The sequence below is a fragment of the Anguilla anguilla genome, chromosome 5, assembly GCF_013347855.1.
Source record: "Anguilla anguilla isolate fAngAng1 chromosome 5, fAngAng1.pri, whole genome shotgun sequence".
NCBI lineage: Eukaryota > Metazoa > Chordata > Actinopteri > Anguilliformes > Anguillidae > Anguilla > Anguilla anguilla.
In genome coordinates, this window is record NC_049205.1 from 60,150,734 (window position 1) to 60,177,466 (window position 26,733).

Sequence of the window (26,733 nt, forward strand, 5' to 3'; positions counted from 1 at the left end):
GGTGTGTGTGTGTGTATGTGTCTGTGTCTGTGTGTGTGTGTGTGTGTCTCTGGGTGTGTGTGTGTGTGTGTGTGTGTCTCTGGGTGTGTGTGTGTGTGTGTGTGTGTGTGTGTGTGTCTGTGTGTCTGTGTGTCTGTGTGTCTGTGTGTGTGTGTCTGTGTGTGTGTGTGTGTGTGTGTGTGCCCCTGCTTACTTAGCACTTGTTATTGTCGTGCCGTTGGGCATTCCGGTGGGAATGATCGGACGCGCAGGGATGTCCGGGTCCCTGGGAAGTTCATTAGCCGTGAAGGGTGAGACTGCAGCTGCCGGGGTGAGGTTAACTAACCCAGCAGCGCCACCTGGGTGGCCATTGGCGGTACTGAAGTTGCCTCTCGCACTTCACCCTGGTTCATTGGCTTTGGCCCTGTTCTTGTGAATAGTTATGGATGTGGGTATAAAACATACCAATACTGCTGGGACATACACATGGGAAGTGGGTTGTGGTTGTTGGGGTCTTTGAAGGTGCTGTAGGTACCAACTGTTGGTACCAGCTGGTACATGCACCGATAGAATCCCCCCGGCCCAAAACCATTATCTCAAAACCCCCTCCCCCATCTGCGAACAGTAGAAAACCTTCTATCATAGCCCATATAACCCTTTTTCACTTCATGGGGGGTACCCTGGATGCCTTTGGGTCAGCGTGGGGGTCCCTGGATATGAAAAGGTGGAAAGCCCCTGCTTCAGAGCCAAATCTAATCGAAAACCCTAACCGGGCCCACTGTGGCCCAGTGGGCCTAACCAGTCTGGTTTTCTCCTCTCACCGGTCTTTGTTCCGACCCGCAGGCGAAGACGTCTACATCAGCCTGTACGGAGGCGCCACCGACGTCAACGTGCGGCTGGACAGGAACTCCGTCATCGTGGAGCGGACCTTCGTCTCCCTGGCCAACCAGCGCACGGTCGCCATAGTGAACCGGAGCGATGTCATCATCCACTACCAGTGGAAGAGCCAGGCCACTGAGGAAGAGGAGGCCCAGCAGAAACTGAGGTGAGGTGGGGGGGGGTGGTGGGGTGGACGGGGAGGGGTTGATTCATGGAGCTCAATCCTAGCTTCACGATGTTCCTTCATGAAGGTTTTGGCTGTGACATGTTCTCACAAAAAAAATGGGACTGAGTTCCATCAATCAAAAACGGTTTTGTTAGCAACCAGTTGAACAACGCCGATGGTCATTGGTGGATACCCTCTGGCTGTTCTGTGGCTGGACGAATCGGCAGTCTGTCAGGCCCGATCTCCGCTACGGAGTAGCCCGTTAATCAGCCGCAGACGGATGGGCTGGTGGAACGGGGACCTACTGCCAGATTTTCGGGGAGCTGGATTCCCCACCCCAATGTTCCTGCCCAGCTGGCTCATCTCTCTCTCCTCTGGCAGAGTCACCATAAAATTCCGTTCAGTTTCATCTAATGGTTTTTCCTGGTTGAAATGTGTTTATGCTGTTGTGTGAAAATATGCAGCAGCAGACAGTTATGCTGTTCCTATTGAACCTTCCCAAACATATTTTTTAGAACTAGTCAATTAAACTGACTGAACATAGATGCATTCTGTTCTGGTTTTGGTTTTGGTTCTGCTTTTTTTCTTTTGTTGTCAAATTCAAATCAAGATGGACTTTTTTGTTGTCAAATAAACTTTGGGTAAATGTTGCTTATACTCATTTTCTCTCTCCATTCACTTCCTACCTTTCTCTCACTCCCTTTTCCTGTTTTTTCCTCTCCTTCTCACTCCCCCTATACCTTTTACTTTCTTCCCCATCTCCCACTCTTTCCATCTCTCCCCTCCTCTCTCACTTGCTTTCCCTCTCCTTTCCCCTCTCCCCCTCTCTCCCTTTTCCTCCTCCCTCCCTCTCTTTCTCCCTCTCTCCTTCCCCTCTCTCACCCCTCTCACTCTCTCTGCCCCCTTCCTCCCTACCTCTCTCCCTCTCTTTCGCCCCCTTCTCTCTCTCTCCCTCCCTCTCTCCTCTCTCCTCCTCCTCTCCCCTCCCTCTCTCTGTCTCCCTCCCTCTCTCTCTGCCCCTCTCTCCCTCCCTTCCCCCTCCCCCTCCTCACTCTCTTTGCCCCCCCCCTCCCCCCCTGTCCCAGGTTGTGCTCGGAGCTGCAGAAGGAGGAGGAGGATGAGATGGACCAGTTCCTGTCGGAGTGCGGGGCGGACCCCACCCTGCGGGACCGCCTCTCCCTGCTGTCCCGCACCTTCCAGGAGCGCCGCCGCCAGCTGCGGGACGCCACGCCCCCCTTCTGGGACGAGCACATCGCCCTCGAGCCCCTGGTACGCGCGCGCTCTCCCGCGCCTGGGCCCTCTATCGCCATGGGACACCCCTCTACCCCCGCCATGGGACACCCCCCCCCTCCCCCCCGGGGGCTTCACAGAACCATCGCGTGCTGTTACTGTCACCCCACAGGGGAGGAGCCCTGTCCCTCTCAGCCTTTCATTACAGGGCTTTAATATATTGCACTATACTGAAATATACTGCAGTACACGGCACTATACTGAAATATACTGCAGTACACTGCACTATACTGAAATATACTGCACTATACTGAAATATAGGGCAATATACTGAAATATAGTGCAGTATACTAACCCTGATATTCCTGAGGCCAACCCTGATGTTCCTGAGGCCAACCCTGATATTCCTGAGGCTAACCCTGATGTTCCTGAGGCCAACCCTGATATTCCTGAGGCCAACCCTGATGTTCCTGAGGCCAACCCTGATGTTCCTGAGGCCAACCCTGATATTCCTGAGGCCAACCCTGATGTTCCTGAGGCCAACCCTGATATTCCTGAGGCCAACCCTGATATTCCTGAGGCCAACCCTGATGTTCCTGAGGCCAACCCTGATATTCCTGAGGCCAACCCTGATATTCCTCAGGCTAACCCTGATCTTCCTGAGGCTAACCCTGAGGCTAGCCATGATGTTCCTGAGTCTAACCCTGATGTTCCTGAGGCTAACCCTGATGTTCTCCTCTTCAGTCAGCGGGCTGTGGGCCGTAGCGCGCGCGCTCAGCGATTGTGATGTAATGCGTCAGGGATACGGCGCACGGCCCCATGACTGATGGCCCTGACCTGAAGGCCATCTGATCACGAGCGCTCACGGAGCGAAGGGCCATAAATCTCAGCCTTATTGCGCGTTTCAGGTGGATCGCCGCTCCTGTGTCCTTCAGCAAGGTAGTTCTGCTGAATTGCTTTGGTTAACGCATCCCTGCTCTGTGATTGGACGGCAGGCAGATGAACACTCAGGTCTCCGGTCTCTCTCTCTCTCTCACTCTTGCTGCTCTTAGTTGGGGTGACCGAGAAAGCAAACGCACACCCAGAAAACCTGCGTAAGGTGCTGGGACACAGGAACACATTAAGAGTTCTCGCTCACTCACTTGATGCTTCAAAATAAAAGCAAATAATAGTATTTGTTTTACCATGTTTACCGATGTTTCGACCCACATCAGTCTTCATCCGAACTTAATGAACCTGCTGGTGAAGACCGATGTGGTCATAACGATAACTGTCCACGTGGTAAAATAAATACTGTCATTTGTTTTTTTTGGAGTATCTTTGCAGGTGTAAGTTAGAAAATGGCCGACGATGGTAATGAAGTCACCGTGGAAACGTGGCGGAGACTGAGGAGGGTATTAAATCTACTGCTTTACAGCAGCAGTGAAATGAATTAATGAAACATCGCACTTATGTCGCACTTTTCCAGACACTCAGAGTGCTTTACGGTGATGAAGGGGAACTCACCTCGCCCACCGCCAATGTGTAGCACCCTCCTGGGCGATGCACGGCAGCCATTTTGCGCCAGAACGCCCACCACAATTTTCAGCCAATTAAATCAGGCGATGGTTAGGTGGCAGGTTGGGTATTTAACGGACGCCCCTCGGCCTCCCTCTGTGCTCGCGCCAGCGCTGAGTCCGTCCACCCCTGACCGCGGCGTCCCAGAATCCCTCGCTGTGATTTGTGCCGTCGCTCGGGGCCGAGTGACGGTGACGGATCAGTGCCGGTTTCGGCCGGTTAATTCAGCCGTGCCGAAAAGCCGAGCTCAGCACACCGTGAACCCCCCCCCCCCCCCCCCCCGCCCCTCCGGGTGAAATAAAGCAGCCCCCCCCCCTTCCCCCCGCCCCTCCGGGTGAAATAAAGCACGCCCCCCCCTCACCCCTCTTTGGAGGAAAGGATTGAAAAGTGATGTCTGTGTTTAATTCTCTCGCCCGACAGCCCTGTCGCTGGTTTGCAGGCCGCCCAGCCAGCCAGCCAGCCTCAGCAGGCCCTTTTTCCTGTCTTCACAAACCTTATTTTTCCCTTTTAAAAGCGCCATTATACCTGTGCGTGCTGATAGGCAGCAAGATAGTTGGGCATGGGTGACATGGCCGTGCGTAATTTTACATCTTTCTGCATTGTGTTTGCGTGTGTGTGTGTGTTTGCGTGTGTGTGTGTGTGTGTGTGTGTCGGCAAGACTGCATGTGTGTCTGAATGTGTTTGTGTGACTGCTTTTGAGTGTGCATTTGTGCATATGAGACTGAGTGTGTGTGAGTGAGGTTGACACAGTCCTCACAGACACACTATCCTTATAAAGACACACAGTCCTCACAGACACACTATCCTTATAAAGACACACAGTCCTCACAGACACACTATCCTTATAAAGACACATGGTCGTCACAGGGATGCACAGTCCTCATAAAGACACACAGTCCTTATAAAGACACACAGTCTTCATAAAGACACACAGTCCTCAGACACACAGTCCTTATAAAGACACACAGTCTTCATAAAGACACACAGTCCTTATAAAGACACACAGTCCTCAAAACAACACACAAGTCTCGGGCCTGATCTGAAAGGCACCCGAACACACAGCCCTGTATCCAGAGAACGGACAGAGGGTGTCATTCGATTGTATGGTCCGGCGACTCCCATCAACAATAACAACAACAAACAAAAACAAAAATCCTCCAAAAAGAAGCACGGTGCAGGTCCATCCAGCTCCTCCAGTTCACCACACGCTTTTGTTGCTCTGCCGTACTCTAGAGTGGCCCCAGCTGGCGAGAGCTTCTGAAACATCGCCGGTAGCGCACTGGCGCCTGGCCCCCCCCCCCCCCCAGCACAGCTTCTCCACTGAATGCAGGATGGAGATTGTGTGTGTGTGTGCGTTTATGCAGCTGGGTGTATTTGCCGAAACACAACCCAGGTCTTTGGGTTCCCCTGTCAAGTTCTCTAACTGGTGCAACGTGTTGGGTGAGATGTGATAGGGTGGTCATGTGGGGGCTGTCTCCTTTTCTGCTTCCAGGAGGGGGACATTTGGCCCAACGGCACAGCTGAGGTGAACATAATCTTCAAACCGAGTCAAGCCAGGACGTACCATCTGACTGTGTACTGTGACATCACAGGTAATAACCATAACAACAATGAAGGTGATTGTGTTTGATGATTTAGTGCCTTCCATCTAATGATGTCAGAGTATTTCACATGGGGGAGATCTCATCTCAACCACCACTAATGTCCAGCACCCCCATCCGGATGATGCAAAGCAGCAATTTTGAACCAGAAGGCTTGTCGATACAGGAGGCGGAGACTATACTATGACATCACAGTGGAACAGCCGTGGCGAACTGTGACTTCGCAGATTGTGCACTGTGACCTCACTGTTAACGGACACTGGGAGACCCTGGATACAATTGTGCGTACTGTATCTTGGGTAAATAAATGCAGTATATAATGCGTAATTATGAATTGGGGTGAGGTGTGGACAACCCTTTTCCATATAAATGATAAATCATGACATAACAAAGAATAAAGCGATAGCTTTACTGTATACATTTTATCATCACCGCATACAAAATAAAGAGAGGGGCAGTGCACCTCGTGCGTGTGCTGTCACAGAGTGTAAAGGTCTGTCTCTCCATTTGCATCGCCGGATCTCTGATTTCCATGCATTTACATTTCGGCTGCGAGAGTTCTGCAAGCAGGTGGCAACCCCAACTGAAAAAAGAAATTTGAGCGAAACACAAAAGGCGTTTTTATTTCGCTTTGGTGTGTGTTTGTGCTGTACAGTGCGGCAGAGATAAGCCCTGCTTTGGCTGCATCCTGCTCAGAAGGGCTTTGCAGTGGCCTGGTCTGCTCAGATGCTGTAAGCTGTTCTCCCCACCCCCCCCCCATCCCCCCCTCCCTCCCTCCCTCTCTGACTGAGTCATACTCAAGACTTCAGTGCGGCTCACACCGCTTGTTACTTTTGATTTGAGCGAACCGTTAAAGAGCCAGAAAGCAAAAAAAAAAAAAAAGAAAAAACGCGAGGCCCTTATATCACGGCTGCCTCGTCGCTGCTGGTAAATAAGCGATCTCGCGCGGCGGTTGGAGCTCGGCTCGAAAGGTCGCCCGCCATCCCGGGCCTCGCTCCGAGCGGAGTTAGCGGCGCGGCGGGTCGCGGGTCGCGGTTCTGGTCCGGGTCATCAGTCCCTCGTTAAGCCGTACCTGAGCTCGCCTCGGGTCCAGTTAATTAGAGCGGACCTCCACCTGTCTTTAGCTCTCAGCTTATGGCATTCGACGGGGGGGGGGGGACTCTCTGCTTATGGCATTAGACGGGGGGGGGGGACTCTCTGCTGCATTAGACGGGGGGGCTCTCTGTGGCATTAGATGGGGGGGGGGCTCTCTGTGGCATTAGACGGGGGGGGGCACTCTGCTCCATTCCACAGGGCAGCGGTAACCCAGCCCTGGTCCTGGAGATCTACCGTCCTGTAGGTTGTCATTTCAACACCCTAATTTGGCACACCTGACTCCACTGGTTAGCAGCTCAACAAGATCTCCAGCTGTTGAATGAGGTGGGGCTTTGTTAGGGCTGGAGTGAAAACCTGCGGGACGGTAGATCTCCAGGAACAGGCCTGGTCACCCCTGCCACAGGGGAGTCGCTTGGCTGTAGAGTGAATTAGGCCCAGAATCTCACAGAGGCTCCCAGTTGTGCTCTCGCCCAGTTAATGAACACGTTTCCCTGGTGAAAACATCCCCCTTGCAGAAGAAGATTAGGTGATTCAGCGGTGGAGCAAACAAGCACCTGCACTCTTCTGTCAATGGGCATCCTTCCTTCTCTTCTTCCCCTCTTCCCCTCTCACCAGCCCTTTCCTCTACTGTGTGTGTGTGTGTGTCTGTGTGCGTGCGTGTGTGTGTGTGTGTGTGTCTGTGTGTGTGTGCGTGCGTGTGTCTGTGTGTGTGCGCGTGCGTGCGTGTGAGTGTGTGTGTGTGTGTGCGTGTGCGTACTCATACAGCTGTGTATGTTCTATGTGTGCATGTCTGTGTTTAGATGTATATTTGTGTAAAAATGCGTTTGTGTGATTTATGCACAGGGGTTTGTGTATGTGGGCATTAGTGGAGGTAGTTTAACAGTGATCCTTTCATCTCCTCCCTCTCTCTCTCTCTCTCCCAGGGCGAGAGTCTCGCCTGCCCTTGCGCATTAAAGGAGAGGGGATTGGCCCCAAGCTGCAGTTTAACTTCCGCCTGCTGGACATGGGGAACATCTTCATCGGCTCCAGGCACTCCTATGAGGTACGCTGCCCAGTCCGGCTGTGCCGGGCTGCAGGGCTCATAACATCCTATGTGAGCCCAGCAGCTGGCCTGGAAACACCCCTGAGAAACCCTGTGTAAAACAGCGCAGGTTCGCTCTGAGTTTCTGTCAAAGTAACGTTACCCACTACTGTTACAATTTAGCAAACAGAATAAAAATATGAACACTCAAAAACACTAAATTATGACTTACTGAAGTGGGCAGATGACACCATTTAACATTTGAAATGGGGGGTTGCTGGGGTAACAGTGAGGTAGCCAGGGTAACACTGAGGGGTAACAGTGAGGTAGCTAGGGTAACACTGAGGGGTAACAGTGAGGTAGCTAGGGTAACACTGAGGGGTAACAGTGATGTCGCTGGGGTAACACTGAGGGGTAACAGTGATGTCGCTGGGATAACAGTGAGTTGCAGTTTTACCTGCAGTGCTGCACCTGGATGGTTGGAGGTCATAAGTAGAGGTGCCCTGAATGAAATCAGGCTTTTCTCTGCCCGGTCTGGACCCACCTTTACCCTGCAGGTGCACTGAAAACAACACACAACAAACAACAAAACAACACAAAACAAACAAAAAAACAACACAAAACAAACAACAAAACAACACAATGCAAAAAAAAAACAACACAAAACAAAGAACAAAACAACACAATGCAAACGAAAAAACGGGCGGGCGATAATGTCACTCCCCCCCGCCGCCCCCCCCCCCCCCCCCCCGCCCCCCTCGTCGCAGCTCTGAGAGCGGAGCGCTAACGGGCTCATGATCACCCTGACCCCCCCCCTCGACCCCCCCCCCCCCGCCCCGCGGACAGCGGCCGTGATTAATGGCGCCTCACCGCCCCGCCTAAATTAACCGCGCCCCCCGGGCCGGGCGCTGCCGAATCGCTTCCCCAGCACCGGCGGGGTCAGCCGGTCACCGTCCAGCGGATGACATCGGCGGGGGGCCCGACACCACAGATATGGAGAGCACTAGATCAGCCTGCGCTGTGCGCGTTTTAAGGGCCCCTGTCCTGTCCTCCGCGCCTGCGTTAATGGCTCTGCGCTCTACGCCTGCGTTAATGGCTCTGTCCTCCGCGCCTGCGTTAATGGCTCTGTCCTCCACGCCTGCGTTAATGGCTCTGTCCTCCGCGCCTGCGTTAATGGCTCTGTCCTCCGCGCCTGCGTTAATGGCTCTGTCCTCCGCGCCTGCGTTAATGGCTCTGTCCTCCGCGCCTGCGTTAATGGCTCTGCGCTCCGCGCCTGCGTTAATGGCTCTGCGCTCCACGCCTGCGTTAATGGCTCTGCGCTCCGCGCCTGCGTTAATGGCTCTGCGCTCCACGCCTGCGTTAATGGCTCTGCGCTCCGCGCCTGCGTTAATGGCTCTGCGCTCCACACCTGCGTTAATGGCTCTGCGCTCCACGCCTGCGTTAATGGCTCTGCGCTCCACGCCTGCGTTAATGGCTCTGTCCTCCGCGCCTGCGTTAATGGCTCTGTCCTCCGCGCCTGCGTTAATGGCTCTGCGCTCCGCGCCTGCGTTAATGGCTCTGCGCTCCGCGCCTGCGTTAATGGCTCTGTCCTCCGCGCCTGCGTTAATGGCTCTGTCCTCCGCGCCTGCGTTAATGGCTCTGTCCTCCGCGCTTGCGTTAATGGCTCTGTCCTCCACGCCTGCGTTAATGGCTCTGCGCTCCACGCCTGCGTTAATGGCTCTGCGCTCCGCGCCTGCGTTAATGGCTCTGCGCTCCACGCCTGCGTTAATGGCTCTGTTCTCCGCGCCTGCGTTAATGGCTCTGTCCTCCGCGCCTGCGTTAATGGCTCTGTCCTCCGCGCCTGCGTTAATGGCTCTGCGCTCCGCGCCTGCGTTAATGGCTCTGCGCTCCACGCCTGCGTTAATGGCTCTGTTCTCCGCGCCTGCGTTAATGGCTCTGTCCTCCGCGCCTGCGTTAATGGCTCTGTCCTCCGCGCCTGCGTTAATGGCTCTGCGCTCCGCGCCTGCGTTAATGGCTCTGTCCTCCGCGCCTGCGTTAATGGCTCTGTCCTCCGCGCCTGCGTTAATGGCTCTGTCCTCCGCGCCTGCGTTAATGGCTCTGCGCTCTACGCCTGCGTTAATGGCTCTGTCCTACGCGCCTGCGTTAATGGCTCTGTCCTCCGCGCCTGCGTTAATGGCTCTGTCCTCCGCGCCTGCGTTAATGGCTCTGTCCTCCGCGCCTGCGTTAATGGCTCTGCGCTCTACGCCTGCGTTAATGGCTCTGTCCTCCACGCCTGCGTTAATGGCTCTGTCCTCCGCGCCTGCGTTAATGGCTCTGCGCTCTACGCCTGCGTTAATGGCTCTGTCCTCCACGCCTGCGTTAATGGCTCTGTCCTCCACGCCTGCGTTAATGGCTCTGCGCTCCGCGCCTGCGTTAATGGCTCTGCGCTCTACACCTGCGTTAATGGCTCTGTCCTCCGCGCCTGCGTTAATGGCTCTGTCCTCCACGCCTGCGTTAATGGCTCTGTCCTCCACACCTGCGTTAATGGCTCTGCGCTCTACGCCTGCGTTAATGGCTCTGCGCTCTACGCCTGCGTTAATGGCTCTGTCCTCCGCGCCTGCGTTAATGGCTCTGCGCTCTATGGCAGCGGTTCTCATCCCCCAGGCCTCAGGGACGTGATTTTCTGCGGCCAGTATCTTTATCGATTAGAGCTGCTGAAAGTTCTTTATTCTGCCACGCGTTTTCTCCTGAAACATTTTGACACGGTGACAAAATTTGGCTCATTTGTAACTCCTCCTCTCTGGCATAATGTGGCTTCGGTAGTGTCAATGCTTCAGTGGGTATTAAATTACATTAAATGTATTTTAATACCTGGGATGGGTTTAGACCCTGACTCTACTGGACACACACACAGAGCAAATCACGCACTGCGGTTCTCTGTTGGTGACTCAGAACTGAGGCCCTTATTGTAAATCAGGGGTTTTGGGATGCAGGGACCCCCCCCCCCCCCCAAATCATCTGGTAATCAGGTTATATTTTATAAAAGGTGGACTGGGGGTGGGGGTGGGTTCAGGTTGCCATAGCGGACCGGCCCATGATGGTGGAGGTGGTGGTGGTGGGGGGGGGGATGCGATATTGTGATTGTGGACTGGGGGTGTGGGGTTGGACACTAAAATTGAAATATCAAATACTCCAGAAAAGCAGCCATGCCTGTAACGTCATGAGAATCTTCTGTTGCCTGCTCCATGGCAACAGAATTAAAAAAAAAAAAAAAGATGAAAGAAAAGTCTGAGGGCAGGAGAGTGTCAGTCCGAGGCACTTTGACAAATCCCTTTTAATAAAAAAGAAAGAACGCAGAAAAAAAGGAGAAAAGGAGCCTCAAACGGAGTTTCAATCTGTGTGTTTCTGGCAGCCTGGTGTCTCCTAATCCAGCTCAGATGGCCGTAATCTCTGTTCCCCCAGCACCCCCCCGTTTGTGTGGAATAATTAGAGCTGAATCATGGCTCTGGTGCGTCTTTAAATAAAGCGGGCGTCTGTCATTGTTTGCGTACGCGCTTTTCTCTTTCTGTGTGTGGAGTTGTGCAGGCGGAGCGGGTGGGTCTGTGCGTGCGTGCGTGCGTTCGTGCGGTCGGGGGGGGGGGAAACGGCGGAGCTCTGTTTGATTCGTTAGCGTAGCGATGATGCAGAAAGGCGGAGCTCTGATTCGTTAGCGTAGTGATGATGCAGAAAGGCGGAGCTCTGTTTGATTCGTTGGCATAGTGATGACACACAAAGGCGGAGCTCTGTTTGATTCGTTAGCGTAGCGATGACGCAGAAAGGCGGAGCTCTGTTTGATTCGTTAGCGCAGTGATGATGCAGAAAGGCGGAGCTCTGTTTGATTCGTTAGCGTAGCGATGACGCAGAGAGGCGGAGCTCTGTTTGATTCGTTGGCGTAGCGATGACGCAGAAAGGCGGAGCTCTGTTTGATTCGTTAGCGTAGTGATGACGCAGAGAGGCGGAGCTCTGTTTGATTCGTTAGCGTAGCGATGACGCAGAAAGGCGGAGCTCTGTTTGATTCGTTAGCGTAGCGGTGACGCAGAAAGGCGGAGCTCTGTTTGATTCGTTAGCGTAGCGATGACGCAGAAAGGCGGAGCTCTGTTTGATTCGTTAGCGTAGCGGTGACGCAGAAAGGCGGAGCTCTGTTTGATTCGTTGGCGTAGCGATGACGCAGAAAGGCGGAGCTCTGTTTGATTCGTTAGCGTAGCGATGACGCAGAAAGGCGGAGCTCTGTTTGATTCGTTGGCGTAGTGATGACGCAGAAAGGCGGAGCTCTGTTTGATTCGTTAGCGTAGCGATGACGCAGAAAGGCGGAGCTCTGTTTGATTCGTTAGCGTAGCGATGACGCAGAAAGGCGGAGCTCCGTTTGATTCGTTAGCGTAGCGATGACGCAGAGAGGCGGAGCTCTGTTTGATTCGTTGGCGTAGCGATGACGCAGAGAGGCGGAGCTCTGTTTGATTCGTTAGCGTAGTGATGATGCAGAAAGGCGGAGCTCTGTTTGATTCGTTAGCGTAGCGATGACGCAGAGAGGCGGAGCTCTGTTTGATTCGTTAGCATAGCGATGACGCAGAGAGGCGCTCAGCTGGGGGGGTGCTGGTCTCCCGGGCCGTTAAGGCTCAGGCCCGGTTTAACGCCCCGGCCTCCCCCCGCACCGCCGGACCCCCCGGGAATCCTGGGAAAGGCGCGGAACGATGCGTAGCGGGGGGAAGGTTTTCCCAAAGCCGCGTCCGGAGGGGGAGGCGGGGCCGCTTCGTAGGGTTTTTAGGGATTATGTTCCAAACGCCTGTTCCCTGGGCCCGTTCTTATCTTCCCCTAATCCTGCTTTTCCCTCTTCCTCTCGTTCTTTCTCTCTCTTTCGTAATCGGATGGTAGCAAAATGCCTTTTTGCAGGAAATGCTTTTGTAGATATTTCCAAAGTAATGGGTGATCAGTAAATGATATACAAGAGATATATATACTCTGTGTATTATATAATGATATATAATATCATTAATATCATTTGGGTGAATATATATATATATATATATATATACACACATATATATATATATAGAGAGATATATATATATAGAGAGAGATATACATATATATATACACATATATATATATATAGAGAGAGATACAGTAATGATGTGAATTGGCCATTCAGCCCAAGGATGCTTGCCATTTTCCTGACTAAATTGTACCTGGTGCTCTGATTACCTACCCATACGTAATCGATCTGTACCCTCTACGTGCTCTGTCTGTGTGTGCTGGGTAGCAGCTGCATCTCTGTGCTGTGTGTCTGCTCCATCCTAATGAAAGCCAAGCCAGAGGATAATGAACCACAGCTTCACTGTGTCCCAGTGCTGATGAGAAGATTACCATGAGGAACACACACACACACACACACACACACACACACACACACTCACACACACTCACACTCACACACACACACACACACACACACACACACTCTCACACACCCACACACACACTCTCACACACCCACACACACACACACACTCACACACACACACACACACACACTCTCACACACCCACACACACACTCTCACACACCCACACACACACACACACACTCTCACACACCCACACACACACTCTCACACACCCACACACACACACACACACACTCTCTCACACACACACACACACACACACTCTCACACACCCACACACACACTCTCACACACCCACACACACACTCTCACACACCCACACACACACACACACACACTCTCTCACACACACACACACACACACACACACACACACTCTCACACACCCACACACACACTCTCACACACCCACACACACACACACACACACTCTCTCACACACACACACACACACACACACTCTTACACACCCACACACTCACTCACACACCCACACACCCATGCACTCACTCACACACACACTCTCTCACACACACACACACACACACACACACACTCTCTCACACACACTCACACACACACACACACTCACACACACACACACACACCCATGCACTCACTCACACACACACTCCCACTCTCACACACACTCACACACTCCCACTCTCACACACACACTCTCTCACACTCACACTCTCACACACACACACACACACACACACACTCTCTCACACACACTCACACACACACACACACACACACACACACACACACACTCCCTCCTGAGTGCCCGCTCTCCCTCCCCAGGTGCTCCTGTCCAATAAGGGCCTGATCGACGCCCCGTTTCGGCTGGTGCCCCCCGGCTCAACCCTGGGGTGCTGCTTCAGTTTCAGCCCCAGCGAGGGGACGGTCCCCCCCGGGGCCTGCCACGCCATGGAGGTCACCTTCTGCTCCCACACCCTGGCCGTCTTCACCGAGGAGTTCCTCTTCTCTGTGGAGGGAAACCCCCAGCCTGTCCCGCTCCTCTTCAGGTACCTCCTCACCCTGTCATCCACCATCTCACCCACCTCATCCTGTCATCCAACTCTTCACCCTGCCATCCACCTCCTCACCCTGTCATCCATCTCTTCACCCTGTCATCCATCTCTTCACCCTGTCATCCACCTCTTCACCCTGTCATCCACCTCCTCACCCTGTCATCCATCTCCTCACCCTCTCATCTACCCCTCACCCTGTCATCCACCTCCTCATACTATCGTCCACCTCCCCTTTCACTATCTCCTCACCCCTTCATCCACACCCTCACTCTGTCACTCGGCTCTGTCCCTCCGTCACCTGTCGCCCCCATCCCGCTCCGCCCCCTGAGCGACAGTTTTTTTTGGGGGCGCGTTTCTGAACCCCTCCTAATCTCCCCCCCTAGCGGGCGCGTGATGGGACCCACGTTCCACTTCAGCGTTCCCCGGCTGGACTTCGGCGACGTGGCCTTTGGTGAGTGGCACTTCCGCGGATTATCTCCCGCATCATCCCGTCCCCTAACAGCCTCCAGTTCGCGTCTGACCTTTTTCCGAATTGCGGTGTCTCACACACGCAGGATCTCAAATGCCTGCGCGCTTGCACCCCTCGTCCGTCCGGTAAATCACCCGCTACACTGAGAACGGTCCCCTTATCGCATGACTCATCTTGTGCTTCGTGGAGTAGAGCATTACGGAGTGAATGTTATGAATGCTACTACAGAATACTTGGAATTGGAATATGATCTAATCACAGGATAAAAAAAAACAACAGTTCAAGGGGTAAATTACTTAAGTGTTTTTTCCATTAGTGCCTTTGAGCTTGCACATGGAGGATACCCTTATCAGCGTAACAGTGTGGCATTATTATTACGGTGTAACCCTACCCACAATTCCCTGCTGCCTGCTTCCTGTCAGGGATAATAGATTAGGTACGGGAACTTTTCTCTTGGAAACCGGAGAGTTCTCCAGTAATCTAGAATGTAGCTAACTGCTAGTAGAGGAATGCCAGTGGTAACTAGTGGATACGGTTTGCCTACACTCCCTTTAGTGATAAAGAGACCCTGGAAGTATAGACAGTATCCACCAATCACTGTCGAAGTAGCTCTGCATCTCATTACAGGTCTACTCTCTGATTGGTAGAGCTGCTCTCTGGGTTTCCATCCCTACTTCCTTATTCCTGCTTCCTGCTTCCTGCTTCTCCCAGGATTCCCCCAGACGCTCACCTGCTGCCTGAACAACACCTCTCTGGTGCCCCTGACCTTCGGCCTGCGTATCCTGGGCGACGGTTTTGGGGCCCCCAGCGTAGCCAGCGTGGACCAGGTGTCGGACCTGAACCGGAGGGAGTGGGGTACGGGCGGAGCGCTCGCTGATCGCCCCGTCGAGTTCAGCGTCGCCCCCAGCTCCGGGACGCTGCGCCCTCAGGGGGTCCTCGACGTCAAGGTGCGTTTGTGACCACTGCTCTCTGTGCCACTCACACTGATCCTCTGTCACTCGCACTGATCCTGTCACTCACACTGATCCTCTGTCACTCACACTGCTCTCTGTGCCACTCGCACTGATCCTGTCACTCACACTGCTCTCTGTGCCACTCGCACTGATCCTGTCACTCACACTGCTCTCTGTGCCACTCACACTGATCCTCTGTCACTCACACTGATCCTCTGTCACTCACACTGCTCTCTGTGCCACTCACACTGCTCTCTGTGCCACTCACACTGATCCTCTGTCACTCACACTGATCCTCTCACTCACACTGCTCTCTGTGTCACTCACACTGCTCTCTGTGCCACTCACACTGCTCTCTGTGCCACTCACACTGATCCTCTGTCACTCACACTGATCCTCTGTCACTCGCACTGATCCTGTCACTCACACTGATCCTCTGTCACTCACACTGCTCTCTGTGCCACTCACACTGATCCTCTCACTCACACTGCTCTTTGTCACTCACACTGATCCTCTCACTCACACTGCTCTCTGTGCCACTCACACTGCTCTCTGTGCCACTCACACTGATCCTCTGTCACTCACACTGCTCTCTGTGTCACTCACACTGATCCTCTGTCACACACTGCTCTCTGTGTCACTCACACTGCTCTCTGTGCCACTCACACTGATCCTGTCACTCACACTGTTCCCCTGTCACTCACACTGATCCTCTCACTCACACTGTTCCCCTGTCACTCACACTGCTCTCTGTCACTCATACTGATCCTCTCACTCACACTGTTCCTCTGTCACTCACACTGCTCTCTGTCACTCATACTGATCCTCTCACTCACACTGATCCTCTGTCACTCACACTGGTCCTCTGTCACTCACACTGATCCTCTGTCACTCACACTGGTCCTCTATCGCTCACACTGATCCCTCAAAACTAGACAAAAAAAACAATAGTAAGTTCGTAAACTGTGAGAAAGTTCCGGAACATATGATGGCACGGGAAAATATTGCATTTGTCACTCACCCCTGTCCCCCACCCCCCTCGTACACCAACACCCCCCAACCAACCAACCCCCCCCACCCGTAGGCCGTAGCCCCCCCAACCCACCCCGCCCTCACCATCTCCCGTTGCTCAGCGCCAGACCCGATCCCTTTGGCCCTGGCAGCCCCCGCGAGCCTGACTGCGTGTACCTGTCACCGGCTGGTCTCTTCCCCCCCGGCCTAATCCGCGGAACGTTCCGGAGCTTTAGTCAGGGTGTCGCCTCGCCCCCGCAGCACCCACAATTAAGCGCCACCTTCGCTCCCGCGAACGACAGCGCGGCCGACCTGACCTTTCATTTCCTCTTCTACAGGAGCGGGAGGGGGGGGTAAGGGAGGGGGGCGGTGTTGGTGCTGCTCCCCCACCCCCCCCCCTTGTTTTTGGGGAGCTGGCTCTGTCACCCGCTGGGGCTGAGGACCGCGCTGCTCTCTAGCAGAGCGTGGCGGGCGTACTGGTGGGGGGGACTCTCTGCCCCCCCCACCCCCACCCCGTCGCGGTGGATGTTGGACGGGGTGGTGGGGTTTTTTTGGTCGATGGGATCGATGCGGGTCTACCGTCCTGCCTGACTGATCTCTCAGCGAAGGGCGTGCTGATCGATCTTTCTGTGAAGCGCCTGACGCCATTTTGTACTTTTTTTTTCTTCTTCTCCCGCCCAGACATTTAAAGCACGCCTGTACCAGCTGTTATTACGAAATCAACAACTTCATTTTTCATTGTTTTGTTTTGACTTTTTCTCTGTTCCCTGTGTTTTTTCCTCCTCTTATCCCAATGTCTCTCCCCCCCACCTCCTCTCTGCTGCAGGTGACTCTGTGCTCCAACACTGTGCGCTTGTACAGTCTGGCCCTGGTGGTGGATGTTCGGGGCGTTGGAGAGGAGGTGCTGGCCCTCCCCGTCACTGCGAGGTACCCAGGCTGACATAACACAACTCACTGTACCATAGAGTTCACTCTACAGTATAACACACACAGCTCACTCTACCATAGAGCTCACTCTACAATATCACACACACAACTCACTCTACCATAGAGCTCACTCTACCATAGAGCTCACTCTACAGTATAACACACACAGCTCACTACAACATAACACAACTCACTCTACCATAGAGCTCACTCTACAATATCACACACACATCTCACTCTGTAACATAAAGATGTCTACACTCGTTGTCCTCAGTGCTAGCCCTGGGGAGCCACAGGGTTTGCTGGATTTGTCTCCAAATTAAATCCCACGACCAATTCAATCCCAACAAACCAGATGGGGTGAGATAAACGTGTTAACAGCTCTTGTAATTGGTCAGTTAAGTATTGGGTAATGACGGACCCCAGCAAACCCTGTGGTTCTCCAGGACCACTGCTGTACAGTGTCTCACTCACACAGCTCTTTTTGGACACTATATTCTTCTGCACAACCCCCACCCCACCCCGCCCCCCATTCCCCCCAGGTGTGTGGTGCCGTCTGTGCGGCTCGACCCCCCAGCGCTGGAGTTTGAGAGGTGCTTTCTGGGACACCCCTACTACCGGTCTGTGAAGCTGACCAATGAGAGCGACCTGCCCGCCTGCTACGGCCTCCTGTCCCAGGTCAGTTAGGCCGGAGAGTTTCCTGAAGAGCCTCCTCCCCCCCCCCCCAGCGGTGCCTGGCCCTCCGGCTGATCCCCGCTCTCCCGTGTGTTTTGGCAGGAGTACGAGGAGAGCCCCTCCGTGCTGTACTCCAGTCCCCACCCCCGGGGAATCCTGCCGCCCCTCAGCTCTGTGGAGCTTCCCCTGGTGCTGCAGGCCAAGGCTGTGCGCCACCTGCAGGTCACGGCTCGCATTGCACTGTTCGGCAGCCAGGAGCCTCCACTGGTGAGTGCTGCATCGGGTTAAGGGTCCATACGCTTTTCCGCACGCGCGCGCGCGTGTGTGTGTATAGCTTTGTGAGAGACAAAGTACTGTTTTGTATGTGTGTGTGTAGGGTTGTTAGTGTGTGTGTGTGTGTGTGTGTGTGTGTGTGTATAGCTTTGTGAGAGACAAAGTACTGTTTTGTATGTGTGTGTGTAGGGTTGTTAGTGTGTGTGTGTGTGTGTGTGTATAGCTTTGTGAGAGACAAAGTACTGTTTTGTATGTGTGTGTGTAGGGTTGTTTGTGTGTGTGTGTAGGGTTGTTACTGTGTGTGTATGTGTATAGCTTTGTGAGAGACAGAGTACTGTTTTTTATGTGTGTGTGTGTGTGTGTGACTGTGTATGCCTATGCCTGTGCGTCTGTATGTGTGTGTGTGTGTGTGTGTGTCTATAGGGTTGTTACTGTACTGTATGTTTGTGTGTGTGTGGGTGTGTGTGTGTATAGCTTTGACAGAGACAGAGTGCTTTTTTTGTATGTGTCAGTGTGTTTGTGTAGTGGTGATGTATGGTGATGTGTATATGGGTATGTGTGTACATGTCTCTCTGAATGTGTCTATTTGGAACGATTGCCCTCCTGTCACACTGAACTGAAAGACTGCAGAAGACGAGGAGGGGTGGGTGTGTGTGTGTGCGTGTGTGTGGGGGGGGGGGGGGTTGTCATGTTGACAGGCGTGAGAAGTGGAACATCTGCAACCGTACGCATCATCGCTGGAGCCGGGCCCGTCGCGCGGGGAGCTCCTGAATCGGGGGGGGGGGCATGATTAATGGATGCCCTGGGACTGGATGGCCACCAGCTGCCCAGCTCCGAGCAGCTCTCCTCTGCATCGTCCCTGCCTCTCTCCTGTCACTCTCAATAAACCGCTGTCGGTACGGCAACATGAGGGGGGGGGGGGCTTTGAGAGCCTAACTGTCTCCCCTCTAAACCTGCCCCACCGCCCCCCCCAGGACCTGCTCCTGTCCTGCACCGGAGGGGGCCGTAGCCCACATGGGGGTGTCTGAGAAAGCCTAACCGTCTCTCCTCTCCCCTCTCACCCCCCCTCACTCAGGACCTGCTCCTGTCCTGCACCGGAGAGGGCCCCGTGGTCCACGTCAGCGCCCCGGAGGTGGATTTCGGCGCCGTCCCGGTCCTGACGGACGTCTCCCGGACGCTGCGGCTGTCCAACCAGTCCCCCGTCCCGGCCCGCTTCCAGGCGCAAATGGTGGGTGGAGCGCCCCCCTCCCGGCGTCAGGCCTGCGGGGGTACTGCAGCCTCTCCTCTGTCTCCCGGGAACCTACCGGCAGAACCTCGTTCTCCTTCTCTTCTCTTCTCTCCGTTCTCTTCTTGTTCAGTTTTTTTTTGTCTGTCTCCTTCTCTCTCTCTCTAATTCCTCACCACCCCCCCCTCCCCCCCGCCGCTCCTGTCTCAAAATACCAGCTTCGGTTCATCACTCCGGTTTCAATTAAATCCGGTGTAATTGAGTGTTTAATTAATTATGCCGCTCGCTCCCTGCTCTCGTTTTGGGCCTTGTGGATAATTAAGCGGCTGCGTCGGCCAGGAGGAGCTCCGGGGCCTCGTCCCGAGCCTTTTATCAGGAGCGGAGAGTGGCTGACAGGACTCCGGAACAGCCCTGAGCGCCACCCCCCCCCCCCCCCCACCCCCGCCCGACACCTACACCAACCCCTACCCCCACCTCCACCCCCCACCCAACTTCCGAATCCCGACCGTAGAGAGGTGAAATGTACTGGACTGCAGCCAGAGCCCAGTCATCCAGGTTATGCTGTGTATATTTACACAGGGATCTTCTTTTTTCCCCTAACCTGTTGGTTTTCCCCCCTGTTTTTCCTGTCGGTCTGAAGAGATCCTGCCCTGTTATAGCAACCTTGGGCAGCTAGAGATGGCGTGTACTGTACACACGTGTCGTAACACGGCTGTGTCTCCCATACGGTATGCTAACACAGGAGCCTTTAACACCGGCCGTACGCTAACGTGGCCCTGCTTTTATATAGGCTGTGTGCTAACGTGGCACCAGTTTACAGGCCGTATGCTAACACAGGCCGTATGCTAACGCGGCCCTGCTTTCATATAGGCTGTGTGCTAACGTGGCACCAGTTTACAGGCCGTATGCTAACACAGGCCGTATGCTAACGCGGCCCTGCTTTGAAATGGGCTGTGTGCTAACGTGGCTCCACTTCAATACAGGCCGTATGCTAACGATGTTCTGCAGTAATACCAGCCATATGCTAACGTGGCTCCGCTTTATTATAGGCCGTAGGCTAACGCGGGTCTACTCTAATACAGGGCGTATGCTAACGTGGCTGTGCTTTAACGCAGGCTTTATGGCCTTATGCTAACACGGCTCTGCTTTCCTAAGAACCGTATGCTAACGGGGCCCCATTAAAATTAAGAACCCCCCCCCAAAGAAATAAGAAAAGAAGCCATCTGCCATAAGTTACTGGTGGATGATCGAACTGTTTTTCCTGTCAGGACTGATAGTAACTCTGACTCGTGTCATTACTCTTGGCATAGTATGACAGTATCTACTATGGATAGTGTATACAGTACAGTGTATGCTGGAGCCTGTAGGTATAGCCTGATAGCCTGTATGTATGTGAGTTCACTCTGTTTGCGTGTTTCGATGGGAGAACCAGGAATTGTGACACCAAAGTGGGCGGAGCGAAAAATTAACTGTCAATCACCAGTTTTTTATTTTTATTTATTTTTTTAAACAAAACAAAACTTTTCACTCATCCACATCAAATGATTTGTCCAAGACAGTGAGTTGCTGGTAGCATGTGGTAGTCATGGTACCTCATTCTTCCATTGCTATTACTGAGCTTATGATTGATATAATACATGTTTTTACACATTGCTACCGTAGTATTATTCAATAGTGTCAGCATGACTACATACTGGTGCTATGATTGCACATTACTACTGAACTGGCAAATAGCCATATAATACATATAATGAAATATTTGTGCTATAATTATGTTGTTCATTTGCCACTGTAATTACACATTTGCCCCCCTATGATTGTGTGTTACTTCTATAATTACACATTTCTACAATGGATTGATGTTCGTAATATGATTTACTCGTTGCTGTTATAATTACACAGAAGTTAATTTGTTGACTGGCATAATTGAGTATGAACAAATTAATTTACTCTGAAATCTAAACAGCCAAGCCTTTTTTTCTTATAAAGAATATTCTCCATTTTCATTTAAAAATTTCCAATTCATTGGATGCTGTGTTTGCACCCCCCCGCCCCCCCGCCCCCCAACACTCACACTTTACATAGACACACTAACTAAGTTTTGCCAGAGGTCAGTTAATTATGAATCCCTGTCTTACATTATTTACTTAGTAGCTTAAGGCATTGAGAACATCATGTTCAAACCTTAATAGTGAGAGGTTTTATATTGCTGGTTTTGTGCAATCGTTTGTGTCCAGATTTTCCCATGACTGTTGAGTTCTATTCATGCTCTGTGTATCGCAGCAGGGATTTATTAATTTTTTCCTTTAGAAAAAAACAAAATGTGTGTCAAAACAATCAATGGGATTAAAGCTCCCTAATGCGCCTCTGATCCGATTATTGGATTTATAGCACCGAGTGCACGATCTCCTTGCTGAGTCTGTCCTGGGAAGATGGGGGGGCTGTCTGCGCCCCCCCCCCCCCCCCCCCCGACCGTCCCAGCAGAAGCTGTTCCTATCTGTTCCTCATGTGTCGCAGTAATTCAGTGAGCAGAGCAGGTACCAGGCCCATTTCATCTGCCCCGAAACGGACCCGCCCCACCAGCCTTCACCTGAGCCCCCCCACCCCCCCCCCCCGGGATGGTCCCGAAGAGTCCGCCACGCTTCACGCAGGCGCGCCTCTCTGACCCCCCCGTGTGAAATTTAATATTCACACGCTTCTCGTCCTCAGGCCGGTTCTCAGAAAGATTAGTGGTGTTCCGCTCCAAGGCTTGAATGCACAAAACAGTCTGTTCTGGTTAACGGAGAGCAGAATTAATGTGCCTTTATACACGTACACAGTGTTCACACAGGACTTGTTTTTTTTTTTTTTTTTGCCACCTGGACAAAAAATATGACTATAGACTAGCTGTTGAAAATGATTCCTTTTATTTCGCTGTCTGACATGCCAAAACACCAAAGACAACTCCACTGTGCTCTAAATCTACTATAGCGATCGCAAAAAAAATAGCAACAGCAGTTAATAATTAATATTGTTGCTGTAATTTTGGTTTTTGACTGAGCTAGTGTACTTTTCCCCTCTCAAATAATGCATTCAGTGCCCACTGGACAAGTCTCAGTGCACCCCACCACGTACAGGAACTCCCATTCTCACATACAAGAACCCCCATAATCTCAGACAAGAACCCCCATTCTCACATACAGTTACCCACATAATCTCAGACAAGAACCCCCATTCTGACATACAGAACCCCCGTTTCTATCTGGCACACGGAGCAGTTCTTAAAGCCACTCTGTCAGGCTGCGGTTCAGGCTTTCCTGTCATGGACACTTGCTTTTCAATTATTGAGCTGAGCATTTATTTAGCAGGAATGCAGATGCAATATTCATGTCTTGAGTTGTTTTAGCTGACTCAGTGAATGCGTTCTCTCTCTGGACCCGGGAGGTCTGGGGGGGGGGGAGGGGGGGCACACAGAGGGTGGAGCCAGGAATGAAGCTGGAGGAGAGGCCCGCAGGGGTGGCAGAGTTACCCCGCAACCCTTGCAGGACTGCCCGCAATGAAGTATCACTCATGTAACACCTGTGTATGGATTCTTCTCATTTTCTCATGTTGCCTGACTGAACCCTCCCATCCCCGGGCATTGTGATTGGCTGGCAATTGCACGTCACCCTATGGGGCCGCCGGCCGGTCGGCACTGGCTCAGTCCGGATTGGACCAGAGGCCCTGAGGCTCATCCACGCACCACAGTGCGGTGCCTTAACCAAACGAGCCCAGAAGACCTTCGCGTGGCCCCATTAGACTGCATGGCGAAGCTGAGTGGAGCGGTTCTCGGGGTGACCAAAGCTGTGATGGGATTATTATCAATTCCGATCAACGTGGCGGATTTAGTTCTTTGAAAAATGTACACGTTTTTCACAGATACATCTTTCACTCTCTTCTAGAAGAGTTCCTGCAGCGGCGCACCTGACCTCTGTGCACTGTTCTGCGTTTCCATGGCAGCGTGTTCTGCTCGAGTACCACTCTGCTCCACATTGATCCTCGGAGTTAATTGGAAAGAGGTGCTGGTGCAGACCCCCCCCCCCCTTCCCCCCCTCCCCCCCCCCCCCCCCCACCCACCCCCTTTTGCCCCGCCTTTTTTCGAAATCCCACATCGTCTCCCATCGCATCCGCTGCGCGATGTCGATACGGGGGCTCGGTAATGAGTGATTAGCAGAGGAAGGGACCTGCGGCTGTTTGGGGACCTCGCCGCCTCGCTGACACCGAGGCTAATTTCATATCGCTGGGTCATCATTATTTTCCCGCCACCTTGGGCATTCATTACAGGCTCGTTATATCGGGGGTGCAGTAACGGTGTTCGTCCACCAGAGGTTGAAGTTGCGGTAAGGGGGGGGGTGAGGTTACTGTATCTAGTCGATACTGCATGCTGGCTGCTGTATTTCTGAGTACAGCACAATCGGGCTGAAGGAACTGCATTGTGGGATACGCATAAAATGGCCAGCTAATGCAGAAAGTTATAGAAGGGCTAAACAAATATTCTTAGCATGAATCAATAAAATAAAAAAATTTGTTCACTCAATGTTTATGTATGGTTAAAATAAATGCTTTTGACCGTATTAGTCTCTTGATATTACAGCTGAGGCTTGTTAAAACTGCATTAGGTTGTTCTCTGTCTCTCGTTAATGAGTCACTAACGAGGTTATCGGGGAACGACTTCGCGGAGGGAATAAACGAGTTGGCGGCGTGAAGGCGGACAGCCACGGGGCAGCAGAGAAGGGCTGTTTCTCATGATGAACAGGGGCTTTCTGCTGTGATTGGTAACCGAAATTACATTATTACACCGCCAGTGATTTGGACAAAAAAAAGAAGAAAAAGGAACGGAACATTTTCGTAGTTCCATTTTGTAGGAACGGAAGGAGAGGCAAGAATGGCAACCGATGGGAATCATATTGGTTGTGCATATTTGTTCTTTTAGAACAGAATTTCAGTTGTGTTTTTTTAAATACAACTAGGGGGTGGGGCAGGGGGCTACACAATTCAAGCTGTGAATTACTGATGTTCGGAGCACCTTAAAAAACAGACGGACGTCCTCCCAAGAGAGTTAGGCACGTGTCACTGTACCCACTACTGCCTGTAGTTTTCTTTGGCTGGAGATTGTTTTGGAGATAAAAGGACCTTTTTCTCTCCCCCCCCTTCTTCCCCACTTCTAGTGGATGCTGCTTCCTGGAAAGCAGATCTAGTTCCTCTGTTCCTCTTCTAATTTCACACCCAAAGTGAGAGGGGGTGTCCTGGCGTGGAAGACGGGCTGAGTGAAGAGCAGTTAATCAGGGAGAACCGTGGGGGGGGGGGGGGGGACACAGTGCGATTCACCCCCCCCCCCCCCCCCCCCCGCCAGATTACTCAATCTGCGCAGCCCAATTAAAGCTTTATGCCACGGACATCAATTGGAAGCGCTTGCCTTTGCTTTATGGAAATTGATTTTTAATTCCGATTGTGTGGAGAGGGAACGACAGAGCTGTCAGTGGTTGTGCGGGAAATGGGGGGGGCAGGGGGTTGGGGGGAGGGGAGGGGAGGGGTACAGTGGGGGGTATCTGCTGATGCAGATGGGAGAAATGATGAAGAGGGATGTCTGGGAGGAGTGTCACTTGATTGAGAATATTACCTGTCCCCTGTGAATACTGTATCGTAGCATCTGAGCGGAGCAGGTCTGCGGTGGACTGCGTGTGTGTCTGTCAGTCCGTCTCTGTGGCAAGGCAGGGGAATTCTGTCCATCTGTTGCATTATGGGAGAACTGTCTGTCTGTCTGATATCCGTGGTCACATAGGAGTGTGCTGTCCACTCACCGTATCTAACTACTGTGAGGCCAGAGACTTATGCCGAACTTATTGTCCACTTGTCCGTCTGTCATTTTATTTGTTTCTAAGGTCAGGCAGGACTGTGCGGTGTGTCTGTTCGTCTGTCTGTCTTCCTTTATTTCTCTATGGTGAGGTGGCTGTCTGTCTGCATTTCCCCTGTGGTGAGGTGAGATTAATGCCTTGGTTATACAAAGAGTCAGGGGGGCATGGAGAAGGGTGGTGTCAAAATGCTGGGGGGGGGGGGGCTAGAAGAGATGATTAGCCACCGTAGCAGGAAAAAGGGGTGGTTTCCTTGGACACGGTGGCCCAATCAGACCTTTGCCTCCTAATTACAAACTGTGACCCTGGAACCACATCGATCGGGTCTGAATCAGGTCAGTCTTGGCTATTGAGTAAATCTGATATTGACCAGTTCCGCCATCTTAGAGCTCAATCTCCCGTCAGAGCTGAGTTCATCTAAAATTGTGATTAGGTTGGTCAATATTGTAATGTAGTACACAAGGGGACCTGCATGCTGTGTTCTCAAGCCTGCCACCGAACAGCACCCACTTCATTATTCTTTTTAACATTGTCTGAGTGTTGCGGCAACGTTGTAGGCACAACGAAAGCAGAAAATTCCAGCTTAAACCAGCCTAAACTGGTCAGGCTTATTTCATCTGTGTTTTCGATAAATTCTTGCTGGTCAACCAGCTGTATATAGGCAGCTGGTCCACCAGTTGACCACCAGCTTACTCTACCAGCTTTAGACCAGCTTTGTCCAGCCAGAGACCAGTTTTGACCGTGCCACAGACCAGCTACGACCAGTTTAAACCATCTCAAACCATCTCAAACCAGCTTAGAATCCCAGCCGGTCCCAGCCTGAGTTTTCAGCAGAGAGTTTTTCATGTCAGCTGAGACAGGTTTGTCCCAAATAATTAATAGACTGGAGATGCTAATTCAAACGGCTCAAAGCTCCTCAGAGCTAAAAACAGCATCTGTGGCGGGCGGACATTTACATTTAATCAACTGCAATATCAAAAAGATGAATAATCTTTTTTTCTTTTTTTTTCAAAAATCAAGTTGACTTATCCTGCATAATAATTGCCATCGTTTCTTTGTTTTCGTTTTTTTTGTGCGTTTAAAACGGTTTTTCTCCGGTAAACGCTGCGCGCTTCGAAGGCTTTCTCCGCGCGACGGCGCGGCGGAACAGACGCCGCCTCGGTCCGTCTCATTACCGCCGAAGCTACGCTACGCTACGGCAAACACGGCGCCTTTTAATGCAGCTCCAATTACCGCCATCTCGACGCGAGGGATGGGGGTGGGGGGGGGGGGGGGGGGGGGGGGGGGGGGGGGGGGGGGGGGGGGGGGGGGGGGGGGGGGGGGGGGGGGGGGGGGGGGGGGGGGGG

At 52.6% G+C, this 26,733-nt stretch overlaps 1 protein-coding gene across 1 annotated transcript in view; it reads left to right on the top strand.

The window, feature by feature from the left end:
* hydin (HYDIN axonemal central pair apparatus protein) overlaps positions 1–26,733 on the top strand; it is a 157,122-nt gene that overhangs the window by 37,659 nt on the left and 92,730 nt on the right. The window contains exons 8-18 of the mRNA XM_035419534.1: positions 823–1,024; positions 2,110–2,293; positions 5,304–5,403; positions 7,431–7,549; positions 13,755–13,978; positions 14,368–14,435; positions 15,165–15,400; positions 17,244–17,344; positions 17,887–18,022; positions 18,122–18,286; positions 19,368–19,520. Coding sequence (XP_035275425.1) covers positions 823–1,024; positions 2,110–2,293; positions 5,304–5,403; positions 7,431–7,549; positions 13,755–13,978; positions 14,368–14,435; positions 15,165–15,400; positions 17,244–17,344; positions 17,887–18,022; positions 18,122–18,286; positions 19,368–19,520 — 1,688 coding nt within the window. The remainder of the gene's footprint in view (positions 1–822; positions 1,025–2,109; positions 2,294–5,303; positions 5,404–7,430; positions 7,550–13,754; positions 13,979–14,367; positions 14,436–15,164; positions 15,401–17,243; positions 17,345–17,886; positions 18,023–18,121; positions 18,287–19,367; positions 19,521–26,733) is intronic.